At 35.3% G+C, this 13205-nt stretch overlaps 1 protein-coding gene across 4 annotated transcripts in view; it reads right to left on the bottom strand.

Annotated features, from left to right (window-relative positions):
• Nucleotides 1-13205, bottom strand: part of Gbeta76C (guanine nucleotide-binding protein subunit beta-2) — a 224645-nt gene that overhangs the window by 26545 nt on the left and 184895 nt on the right. For 3 of the 4 annotated variants that reach the window (XM_085813626.1, XM_085813627.1, XM_085813625.1), the window contains 2 exons: nt 6032-6161; nt 4595-4666 (listed from right to left, as the gene is read on the bottom strand). In XM_085813626.1, coding sequence (XP_085669752.1) covers nt 4595-4666; nt 6032-6161 — 202 coding nt within the window. Of the gene's footprint in view, nt 1-882; nt 976-4594; nt 4667-6031; nt 6162-13205 lie in introns of those variants that run through there. The other variant, XM_085813628.1, reaches the window with a different exon arrangement.

Here is a 13205-nt window from a genome sequence, read left to right on the forward strand (position 1 = left end):
TTAGGCACATAGGTCAGATTAAGTTTTTATTAAATAGAGTAACGCATGCAAGGGCTATCTGCCTAAAGAGAGAGATGCCATCGTGGAGGAATTTTGAAGAAAAACTGACCTTTGAGTGGGTATTAAAAATAATACTTATAATTTTCATTCAAATTATATTCATATATATTTTTTATGTAAAACTTTCGGGTGTATGCTAAATTAGTGTAAATTACTTTACACGAAAAATATAGTGAATGCACAGAAATTAAAGATTTGTACATGCCGGAAATGAAAAATAGGAAATATGTATGGATATTTATGCATGTGCTTGCAAAAAGCATGTATCTGCCTTTGACAAAATACTTAAATATTCATTAAATTATTTATAAATGTATTTGAAATGAAGAATTTATTCACTTATAAACAACTGTGAAAGAACCGTGAAGAAATCTAATTATTAAATGTATCTAATTTATAATGATTATAAATGTTATCTAAATATATAATAACCTTAATATTGAATTGTAAACATAAATTGAAAACATGTTGACAAATACGTTATAAAACTATTTAAGCAAGAATTGTTCGTATTGGAAAGCAATCTGTTAAAAGGTATTGTAAAGCAAATGCTATGAGATGCGCACTTAAGAACGTAATAAAGAGTTTTGGAATATGTATTGTTGAAATGAGGGGTAAAAAAAAATCTGATAAGTATAATTAGAAGAATTATTCCCCTTACATTTTATAATAACTCAGTTACAAATTTTAAATAATACTTAAAAAAAAAAAAAAAAAAAAAAAAAAAAAACTTATTTTATTCCTTTCAGAAATGTTTAGAGAAAGCCAAGTACTATTTAATTCCTAATAATTCTCTAATTTAAAATGAACCGAATAGAGCATTAATTATAAATTGACTTACATTTTTCGACTTAAAAGATGCCTCAGAAGCCAAAAAATCATGTCATATTTAAGAAAGTATTTTAGGAAGAAGCTCTATAAATAAAAAAGAAATAATGCATAATTTTAATATTAATAATACAATAAACTTTCATCTTAATTTTTGTACCTTAACCGAATAAAATCGAATTACCTTAATTTTTTTCCTAATGTAATTAACGAAAACTTGTGAAAATATTTCATTCAAATTAAACCATTCTGAGAAAGTATTTTAGGAAGTATTGTTCTGCGAAAAGTATAGCATTTAATTCCGTTCAGAATGAAATTTTGTTTATTTATATGTTGTTTTCACATACTTAGGACTCTGAAGTGTTGTAGAAAAAGAAAATATATATACATTTATATGTATATTTACGACGTAATTACAAAATATTTACATCCGAACGCGTCAAATCTCATAGAACTCAATGGTAAATGACCCAATGTTTTGGTCACCACGTAGGGATCGCCGGTGCTTCAGAGCAGGGTACGGGAGAAACTTGTTTAGGGCGACTCCATCTTACTTCCTACCTTCATGGGCGACTAAGGGGGAGGGGCATAGCAACCCTACAAAAGCCTGCGCGTCTTTTAGGTCTTATCAACTGTTTACAACTGCAATACTACCGAAACTTGTTTGTGCTTAATGCATTTGCTTCTGTTTCATTTCATTTTGGTTTATTTTATTCATAAACATTATATTTACTCGTAATATCGGTTATTTATAATAATTTCCTTGACTTTAATTCAGTAATTTAAACTGGATTTATTCTTTAATTTGTTAAAGTATATACGAATGGAACGTATAGTAAATACGCATTTGCTTTTATTTCTCAGAAGTATGTATAGCAAAACTTAAACACTATCGGGAATTCTAGAAATGTGCAAATGTGCTGCTGTTAAATATTTTGTTGTATTACTGTTGAATTTTATGTGGCGTAGGCGTAAAAAATTGACACTTAATAATAAAGTTAAAAAAAAATCCTAAAAGATTCAGATTTTAAAGTAGTACTACAGAATTTACTAAGGTAGTATTTTATTCTCTTGCTAAGCATACATGCTACCATTCTGCGCTTGGACTTTAACTGTTAACACAGTCTATTTTTCTTGGTTTTGTTGTTATTGTCTTTTTATTAGTATAAGTATCGTTTTCTTCGCATTTACGCCACATGAAATTTAACAGAAAAATCACAAAATACTTTTAAAAAAAGCATATCTTTAGAATTCCTGATAGAGTGTTAGGGGTTCCCACACAATTCTCTTTTCCTGTTCACTGTATTATTTCTTCGAAAATAGCGACTCGAGCCCTATAATAGTTATCAAGAAAGATATATAATGATTTTAATGATTCCGTCTAGTGTCATTTAATAAAAATACTGAACATTTCTAATTAGATATCTCATGATTTAGAACACATTTTTACTTCCTTGTACGAAGCAAAAAGAAAGTATTCTAATCGCGAAAAGTTTAAGGCAGCATATTTCAACGAAAATATCCATTTTGACCGCTATTGAATGCAATTTAACGATGTTTTTGCGTGATATCTGTACGTAAGGACAGAATAAAAGACTCGTTTCCTCCAAAAAAATTATAAAACTGCTCTAAAATTAATTCTGAAGAGAATTTTTCGTGGGGTCTGTACGAACGTATGTACGTACGTGCGTAAGTACGTACGTACGTATCTCGCATAACTCAAAAACGAGTAGCCTCAGAACGTTGAAATTTTGTATATAGGACTGCTATAACATGTAGATGTGCACCTCGTATTTTGGTTGCAATCGGCCTCACCAAACGTACATAAATATATTTATATAAATATCCACTCTGTTACCCGGCTCAGTGATCTCAGTTGCTTTACTCTTATATGTTTGTAAATTGTACATTTTTTGCTTTAAAAATGATTGAATTATGTTGTTTTTATGTTCCGGTTAAGGTTTCTATACCTTTAGTAAATCTGTATGCAATATTTTTAGAATTATCAACAATTTTAAAGTTGCTTAAGGGCCGCTAAGCCTTTTTTTCATGGCGCCCATTGATTGTTTACATTTGAAACAGCAGACTAGTGGATTTGTTCCCAATCAAGAGAAAGTAAGCTTCGCAACAACAAAGATAACGCCTTCATTTATTATTGCTAATTAAACCATGCTTAATCCTTTCTGGATTTTTTTCGAGGAAATAAGTGTTTAAGATTTGCTTCGTAATTTTTAATATAGATATTTTGAGTTTTTATGTATTTTTGCCTTCTTGCGAAGTGAGAACTTCTTGCGAATTGAATGAGAAATACTCAATCGTCTATGAAAAACTGTTTCTTTTTTGTTTTATTTGCTTAATTTCTTTTATACATCATTCTAGCTTTATTATAGTATTTGAATAGAACATGTGGCAACGATTAGATAATTCTATTCTTCAAATGATATAAATTTTGTGCATTATGAGTTATAATATGAACGAAATATAATACTGTTAAGTGAATCTAGCGCCAGAGCGTCGCTATGGTAAACAAATACTAGAGTGAATTTTAAAGAATGCATTTATTCTATTGTGGTTTTTGCGCTGTTGGCGAAGTAGATTTAATTCAATCCGATAAGTTTAAATGAAATGCAAGAAAAAATGCGTATAATTTAATATTCCGTACAAGGAAGTCATGTGGTGTACACATCAGATTTTTATTTAAATGAATAAGATTAATAGAGTAGAAAAAATATTTTTAAGAACTGCTTTTATTGCTATTCAGTTCAATTGGTTTGCTACTCAGTAAGAGAAAGATTCTTTTCGCTATGTTTTACTGAATTGCAACAGGCTGGCGTGTGAAGGTAATAAGTATTCTGTTTGAGGCAGTGGCAACACATTGCTGTCAAATAGTCGAATTTGTGAACTAAAATTAAAAGATAAATATTTTACATTTTGCCAATTGGCAACAGAGCGTCGCGCTGGCTATCAGAATGCATTATTTGAACAATGTTCCTCCTTCTCGCTTTCAAATTGCCGGGTTAGTTTAAACAAAAATTCGTTAAATTTGCACAAAATATGAAATAAATAAAAAAAAAAAATTCGAAATTCAAAATTCATTCTTCGAGGTGCTTAGGGAGGATCCCGTGTATTAAAAATTCGGTGGCTCTAGGTGCCGTTTTTCCACAATGCGAGGAACGTACATACGTACAGATACTTCATTATTTGATTTTTTAAAAATAATACATCGTGATACCATTTAGTGGCAACAGTTGAAAAAGCGATTTCGACAAAAAATGAGTTTGAGACCAATAACACCTCTTGTCTAAAATACTGTATTAGCAGGAGTGGGTTCAAGAGTAGATTGTTAAACTGCGGGCTCAATGAGGCAGAAAAATTCTTAACAAAATCTCTAATGAGACATAAAATATGAATCCCTTTTGTAATGTGTCTCTTTTTTTAATTTGTTGTTTTTGTCGGTTCGTCGGCCCACCATATTCATGCCAGATACCTTTTTGTTATGCTTCATAAATTTCATGATTTTTTCGTAAAAATAATGATAACTACAGTCAACCACTTTATTTTTTTTTTTTAACCTCACTTAGATCATAACTGGTTTGATTTTGTAAAAATGATTAAAATTTCTTCGTATTATATTGAGAAGCTCCATTGAAACGTCAAATACAGTCTTATATAAAGAAGTATGGGAGTGAAATTAAAAGTAACTTACGCAAACTGAATTCACATCAGATTCATGACCCCAAAACGTCTGCTTGCATTCGCCATCTCTAATATCCCACAGCTGAAAGCAAAAAAGTTACAGTCATTAATACGAGCTTTGAATTATAAACCTATATAAATACATGTGCATAATTATTGACAAAGGGATTTGTTTTCATTTTACATGGTCATTTTGTAATGTACACTCTGTTAAAAAATTAGGACGCTTCTATATCTCTCATTCTGAGCCAATAGATGAAATTTAACTTGCTTTTTTCATGCGTTTAAGCGCGACTTACTATCTATATTAGATTTATATATACCATTCTTCTAACATAGGTATTTTGACACAAAGTTTTTTAAAATATGGTGAGAAACTTACAAAGAAATTCAAAAATTTATCTTAGCGCACTTTTTTCAGTTTGCGTCAAGAATAATTCACTTGGCGAAATTCTTAATTTACGGTTTTCCTTTCCCTTTTATTGTGCACGAGCAGAACAAAATGATGAACATATGTGACGTATCAAAGAGATTCTTCTACTTTCATTTTATATTACTACATTTATACATCATGGCATGAAGTATCTCAGTATTAATCTTATTCAACTTTATTTATGACTTATTAATATTTAATATAGTACGCATTTGTTAGATTAATTTTGGACAGCAGTATGCTAACAAATTATTATGACGCACAGCTTAAAGAAACAAAGGAAACACTTGTACACAAATGTGCTTTGAGTAAATTCGCAGGATTTTTATTGTAAAATTAGAAAAGAAATCTTACTCGTTGATAACCTAAAAGTCCTAGTTTTCTTCATTTTTAGTACATGATAAATTTTTATAAAAGAAAATTTATGAGTCTATTAAATTTATAAATTAACCCTAAAATTTCAATATTAAGAATATTTTGTTATTCTTCCGATCAAAATGTTTCTTCAGAACTCAATTTATTAATAATAATTTTTTCCAGGCTATATTCATCTGATAGCAAAAGAATCTTTTGAAATTCTCTACTATTATCGCAACGTAACTGTTACATTAAATTTTCTTGATTACGTATGATTTTTAAATTGTATTATAAAGCTGTATTACATCAAACATAAAATAACTCTATTTTCTAAGATATTAGATAATTATCTTTGTCGGTGTATCGATGTATGTTTTGAATTAATGAATCAGTTAAAAATTACGTGTTATTATTATTTTTTTTTAATAAGAGAAAGGAAATATTTGTAGATTTTAGATTTTTTAGGGGGAGGGGGGAAAGTAGGAGACGTGAAAATGTGCAATCCCCTCTCTGGGATTCGTACCCTGGATCTCTTGAATGCGCGTTGAATATATTTCCAATTACACTACAAAGGCATGCGGAAAGGAGAGAAAAAATACCTTATATATTTCTTAAACAACGCCTCACATGCAAACGCATTAAAAATCGGACACTTACTTTAATAGTTCTGTCAACAGATCCTGTTACGAAAGAGGTTTTGTCTGGGTGAAGGGACATGCTCATGACGTCACCAGCATGTCCCATACATTCAAAATCCTTTACTCCCTTTTCTAGGTCCCATAACATTCTAAAAAAAAGGGGGGGGGGAATGTAATTGAAAACAGCAATGTACTTGCATGTTTTAAAAGTATAATGAATATTATGATGTATATAAAATTTGCACTGAATGACCAACAAATAATCGTAAAGATCTCATTTCTCCACTGATATTTCTACAATGACAACTTGCACATATTTGAAACATCAAAGCCACCAAATGTTAGAGATTTGCCGAAGAAACTATATGCTATGCCTATTGATGTATTAACTCTATCGTGAATTTATGGATCATGAATTGGTCTGGGAGTGGCAGCATCCCAGAAAAAATTCCGATGCCTTCGGTTTTTGTCTGGGATGCTGCCGCTCCCAGACATCCCAGATACAAACCCGGTTCTCCAGTGCCTTCGGGTTTAAGGCACTGGGGAACGTTGTATGATTTAGAACACAGGCGAATGTTTATCGAACCATTCCTTTCATCCATCAAGGATTTCCAACCTTTTTCTTGCATCGAACCCTTTTATAGGAATGGTTATCTTCACCGACCCCCCTTATGCTTTTTTCTATAATAAACAGCATACAACATAATCATGATACAAATAATTTCAGAAGAATGACTTAAAGATAACACTTAGAGTAAGAATATGAATAAAAGTTTTGAAAAATGGTTTATTAGATTTATGTTTTATTATTTTTCGTATTATTATCATTTTTAATTTTCCAAAGCTATGTTTACAAAAACAAAATCACAGATTCTAATAGCCCAAGAGTTTGTTTTAACCAGTGTGATAGCTGCGCTCGATAGATTGACACATTGTCTTAAGATTGCTTAACTTAATACTCAAATTAGCTCCTTTAAGGCTATATAACCTTTTCCTTGTTCCTTATTGTAAATTATTAACTTTGTAGAGTCACTGGGACTTTTTTTTTAAACGGGAGACGGGAAAAATATGCAGTGCCCTTGCCGGGACTCATATCCTGTACCTCTCGAGTCGAGTATGCTTCCAATTACACCATGAAGGCATGCGGAAAGTGAGAAAATGCCTTGTGCAGTGAGTGATCGATTAACAAACATAATCTGTTACAAGACTATATTCGCTATCCGAATTGTTCGCTAACCGATCATCGATTTACCATAAATCTTTTTTGTGAAATCGATTAATTCGTTCTGGAGACCCTAAAAATTAAATTTAAAAAAAGGTTGTTTAATTTCTTAATAAATTTATTAAAAAAATAATACATACATATAGTCTTGCATATTAATCAGTCCTTTTCATTTTTTGTTTATGGGGCGTTAAAGAACATGCCCAATGTCGATTGCTTTTCTCTCTTTTTCAGGATTTTCCGGAAGTGATTAATAGCATTGTCGTTGTAAAGATCCCCAACCCAACTGACATCAGCTTGGTTTGGGTGCCATTCTAAGAAAATTGCTCTGACATCCTCCCACTTCTTCAAAAGATCTTTGATGGCAGATGTCGGCATTGCTCCTCTTTCGTCTTCCTCTTGTTCAGAAGGAGACACATTTCGCTCTGTTTCTTGGTGTTCTTCATTCAAGATTTCTTGGAGTTCTTCTGTCTTCAGAGTTCATCTTCATGTTCCATTATGAGCTCTTCTATGTCATCCACGTTCACCTCCGATTCCAGATCTCAAGCAATTGTCAAAATTTCATCCATAATTTCTGGGGTGTCTCCCAGATCACCTGAATGAAATCAAAACCGAAACTGATGGTCTACTTTGTCTATAAATATTCTATTGGAAATTTTTTTTTATAATATAGAACTTTGAGGTTTAATAGGCAAGCAACATAATTCAAGTGATTTTGGTCTGTTGGGTTTGGGAACCCTTGAGAGCCGAGAAGTGTTCGTTATCCGAATGTGTTCGTTGTCCGAACACAAAATCTTTTGTGAAAGTGTTCGTTATCCGATTGGTTCGGTGTCCGAACTGTTCGTTAACCGATCACCCATTTTATAGTACCCCTTTCATAGGGCAACTGGGGATTAGGGGACCCATTTGCCAAATCCTGGGTGGTGACGAATTATCCTTCATCACTTTTTAGTTTGGACGTCATTTGTAAATGATTAGGCTATTTCCAAGCAGGAGACATGGGAAATGTGCAGTGACCTAGCCGGGACTCGAACCCTGGATCTCTCGAATACGTATCGCATATGCTTCGAATTACACCGCGAACGCATGCAGAAACGAGGGTGAAAATACCTTATAACTTAACTAAAACCTATTCTACTAGGTAAGGAAGCGGAAAGCTCTATAATGTTGGTTTGGTAACAAGTTTTATTTTGGGATTTTTTTCTCAAATGACTTTTAAATAAAAAAAAAAAAAAAATTAGAATACTCATGTGTTTTCAATAAGATTTGTGCTTGAACATCGTCCTTAAGTGTAATCAACTATTTTTGCACCATAATATCAAGTTTAGATGCATCTCAGTTCAGCAGTTCTGTGAGCCATGTCAATACGTTAAAATTATGAATCTCTGGTATGCGAACATTAACGTATTTTAATATGTTATTTCCCTTATATGTATTTTATATGATTTCTTCTTACTGCATAAACTTATATCAACAAACTACTTATATCAATAAACAATTAATTATCAATTTTATTAGTAACTTTTTTGCAATCAATGCAATCTTGATTATGCCGATCGGTGCATAAAGTCGCTGGGATGACATACATTGTGGAAATAAATTAGCTTGTTCAATGTAAGCAGAAGTTGTGCAATTACATATGATCAACCAGAGCATTCTGACAGAGCAGAAGGCTTGAAATCCTCTCCAAATAAAATAAGAGATGTAATGTATCTCATGAAAAATACCCCCAATCTACTGCCTGCAATAGAATCAACTTGAAACTGATAACAGAAGGGTTTTTCATGTTGTCGATGCCAAATTCGCACCTTCCCAACAGATACTTTCCTCACGAAACGAGATTAATTTGACCATGATATGTGATGCCCTTCAACAAATGTCCAGTTTCAATGTTTTAGGAAAAAGAAAAGATAGTATGTTTGATAATTGAATATCATATCATATGTGGCATACAAGTAGTATATCGTCAACTGTGGCACGAGGCTATGGAATGTGCTAATGCGCTCACTATGCATTGTACTTCGATCCATACTCAAGATCTTGGCTACAGCCCTTTCATTTAATGGTGCATGATCAGCTGTGGTCTTCTATCTGACGCGTGTAGATTGCATATCCAAAAACAATTCTTTTAAAAACCTTAGGATTATTTCGATTTCAGATTTAAAATCAGTCATCTGTCTTGAATGAAAAATGCGTAGATAAACAAAGAACATTGACCCCATTTCATCCATTGCAATGTGTTATCAGAGATTCCAGATCTTCTTCAGCTGTATTAAGGTGGATACATTCTTCTGTACTTGAGAACAACCCTTCCTGGGGGTCGACTCAGACTGGCAGTCTCAGTGTACTGGCTGGATTAGTATCTAGACAGCCTCCATTTCTGGAGAAAATAATCAGTCGTCACAAGACTAGAAACACCATTTATTTGGTGGTAGGTTCAGGCTTGGCAGGGAGCGTACTAGTACTGTCTTGTCTGAACCTTGGTTGGGGGGATGTTACATGGTTTGATATCGCAGGTTGTCCGAGGGAATTGGCTCCCTTTGGTTAATACTGAGGGACGGACGACGTTACCCTTGTGACTTTGTTTATTTTCGGTGGATGCTAGCCGTCCACCACTGTGCTTGAGTTCATTTACTTTGCATATATAACATTTAAAATCCCTCTGGATTGACCGAGGGGGGGAGTTATGCCTCCTCGGATAGCCTCTGGAGGTTGGCGAATTTATAAATCGTGTTGAGGCGGCCTTATGCTTGCCATGTCTGGGAGCCCCCTCGTCTGGTGTTCTGTTCTGTACTTGGGAACAGTGCCAGTATACACTTCCCATCACTTGTCACTGCTGTTTCTAATGTTTTAGGCATTAGTGCATTCTTTATATTGTTAGACTACACCATTAAAATTTAAGAATAAACTATTAGGACAATAAAATTTAGAACCACTAAAATAGCCTGAACAATACAGCATGGAATGTTAATTTAAAGAACAAACTAGCAATGCGTATTTGTACACTTATGAAATTTAGTAATTTTCTTTGCAGTCATACTATGTAAACAAACTTCAGATAGATTTGCAAAGATTTATCGCTAAGTCTAAAATAACGACTGAAGCTTGAGAAATGGCCGCCCAGACGGTATAGTGGTTAGGAAGCATGACTACAATACCGAAGGGCCTGGGTTCGAATCCCGGAGAAGGCATGGTTGTAACTGTCCATCCCTTCATAAGAGACAATGGTGGCCCACCTATTAGGTGCCTCTACACTGGTGTGCAAAAATTAAGGACGAGACGGTTTTTTCAATATAACTTTGTACAAAAGCTTTCAAAATCAACACATTTAATACCATAAGATCCCCAATACGTAAGGACATGAGTAATGTAAGCAACACTTATTAAAGAGAAATCAGAGGGATAAAAAGAAGCTTTATTGAAAAAGTAGCATGGAGCGCAATGCGACTGAAGGCCGAAACATCCCTGTGATGGGTGTCCAGCAAGCAACATACGGTCTTTAATAGCTGATATGATCTCCCCTGACTGCTAGGCAGGTTTCACAGCGTCTGCCCATGCTGAGAATGAGGGTGTCAATGAGTTGTTGAGGCATTGCTGCCCATTCGTCCTGCAGCGCCAATCGAAGCTCCGGAATCGTTACTGGTGGTAAGGTACGAGCCCATACATGCTCGATGCCCATGCATGCTAGAAACTCAGATACATGCTCGATGGGATTGAGATCCGGAGATCGTGCCGGCCAATCCATACGTTCAATATCCTCACTCTCTAAGAGCTGTTCGCCAGCTACTGTGCGAAGACATGGTGCATTGTCGTCCATGAAAACTGCGGACCCATAGCGCCTCTAAAAAGACGCACATATGGAAGAAGAATCTCTACAATAACGGATCCCGTTGACTGAACCTGCGTCGAAGATGTGAAGGTCTGTACGACTACCAAGCATGATGCCTCCCCAAACGAGAACACCGTCACCTCCATACCTGTGTCTTTCAATGATGTTCGAGGGATGATTGTGGCTTCCCCGCTCTCTCCAGATGAGTATGCGATGAGAATCGCTACTCAGACTGAATCTGCTCTCATCTGTAAAGAGTACTCGTCCCCATTCATTGTCTCTCTAATTCCGGTGTTCCCGGCACCACAGAGAACGCCTTCTCCGATGGGCAGGCGTTAGAGGCACACACCGTACAGGGCATCGTGCAAACAGACCACCACCGTGCAGTCTTCTGGCCACGGTAAAACGCGATATCGGTCGTCCAGTCGCCTGTGTCGTGTGTCTAGCGATTTCTCCCGCTGTCTGCCGCCTGTTTCTTCTGGCCTGTAAGGCAATATACCGGTCATCTGCGGGTGTGGTTCCTCGTGGACGACCACTACTAAACCCCCGGATAGATGTTCCTGTAGTTTGAAATTGTCCCCAAAGTCGTGAAACGATGCTGTGAGCAATTCCGAACTCTGCAGCCACACTTGTCACACTGCGGCCTTCCTCCAGCTTCCCAATGATTCGACCTCGGGTAAAAGCATCCAGATGTCGAATAACAGATTGATTATTTTCATGCATTTCTCGCTGAGGCAGCAACTCGAGAGGACGCTCTCGTGTGATTTTAACTGCTATACGGCGTGCAATCTCTTTGCCAGAAATACTGATCTTACACCAACATGCTTTATACTACTCAGACACTCCCACTCCCCCATTACGTCTACCTTCATATCTGCGCATGTGCTACCGTACATCACCTTACTTAATCTCCTGATTGGTCTTTCTGTCCGCTCTGCCTCTTCGTTCAGCTGATATGCTAATTTGTCGACTTCGTCCTTAATTTTTGCACACCATTGTATTATAAAGAGACCACCACATCTAGCCTTTGTATAGATTAATGGACTGTATTACACTGTAAGTTCACAATCTACCATTGGGGGAAAACTTGAGTGAGGTATAGAAGACCTTTTATTTAAAGCTAAATAAGAACAGAAGGCACGGTTTGTGTTTGCAACTGAGCCAATCACTTTTGGTAAGTTAAGTAAATTTGTCAATGTAAATTTAATTTAAATATGTAAATTTAATTTAAATGTGTTAGTAGCCAAATGCTGCATACATCAATTTAACGTGGAATTGGCTCAAAACTTAAACGGCATGAATATTCAGTATCGGCAATTATAATAAAAGACCGAAGACTTCACTTCTTCTCTAATCTAGCAACCTAATAACGGGGCTTCGAGGGGAAGAACACGCTTTGTCTTCTAGCTTAAAAAGCCATTTTAACACCCGAACTAATTTTCATTCTGGCCTGCAAACGAAAGGGAGAAGTGACAATAAAGGTCCAAAATATAAAATGACTGGTTAACTAACGTAAAGGAATCTTACACACTAGTGTGCAAAATTAAGAAAATTTGCATACCATGTCAAACTTCTGAAAAACTAATCAAAAGATTTTAATGAAATTTGGTATGAATATACATTTATAACATAGAAAGAGATGTACCATTCAAAAGTCATTTTATGTACTCATGATTATGAGTAAAGATCGTAGTGCAGGGATGTCCAAAATCCACGTTGTGATATCAAACTGAAAATTAGTCTAATATGGGGTATGGTCCCCTTTCACAACCAGACGGGTTGCACAGAGTGACGGCATACTGAACAGGAGGCAGTTGAGGAGTTCCTATGGCAGTCGATTTCACCCCTGCAGCAAGGCAATTTTCAACTACGGGATGGTTTTTGAAGTATGATGGCGAGAGTAAATTACCCTCTCGAGCGTCCCAGACATTCCAGTTAAGACCAGGAGATTTGGCTGGCCAGTTAACGCGGCGAATACCTTCACTTTCCATGTGATCGTCGACCAGCTGAAACCTATGTGGACAAGAGTTTCATTCATTAAGAGGAAGCCAGAAACAACTGCGGCCCTGAAAAGTCTAATATAAGGCTCTAAGACATCTCTCTATACCTTAAAGCAGTCAAGAAGCCTTTATCAAACACATG

This window comes from Stegodyphus dumicola, chromosome 3 (assembly GCF_044657685.1).
Source record: "Stegodyphus dumicola isolate Sdum_Otavi_A_Nest chromosome 3, ASM4465768v1".
NCBI lineage: Eukaryota > Metazoa > Arthropoda > Arachnida > Araneae > Eresidae > Stegodyphus > Stegodyphus dumicola.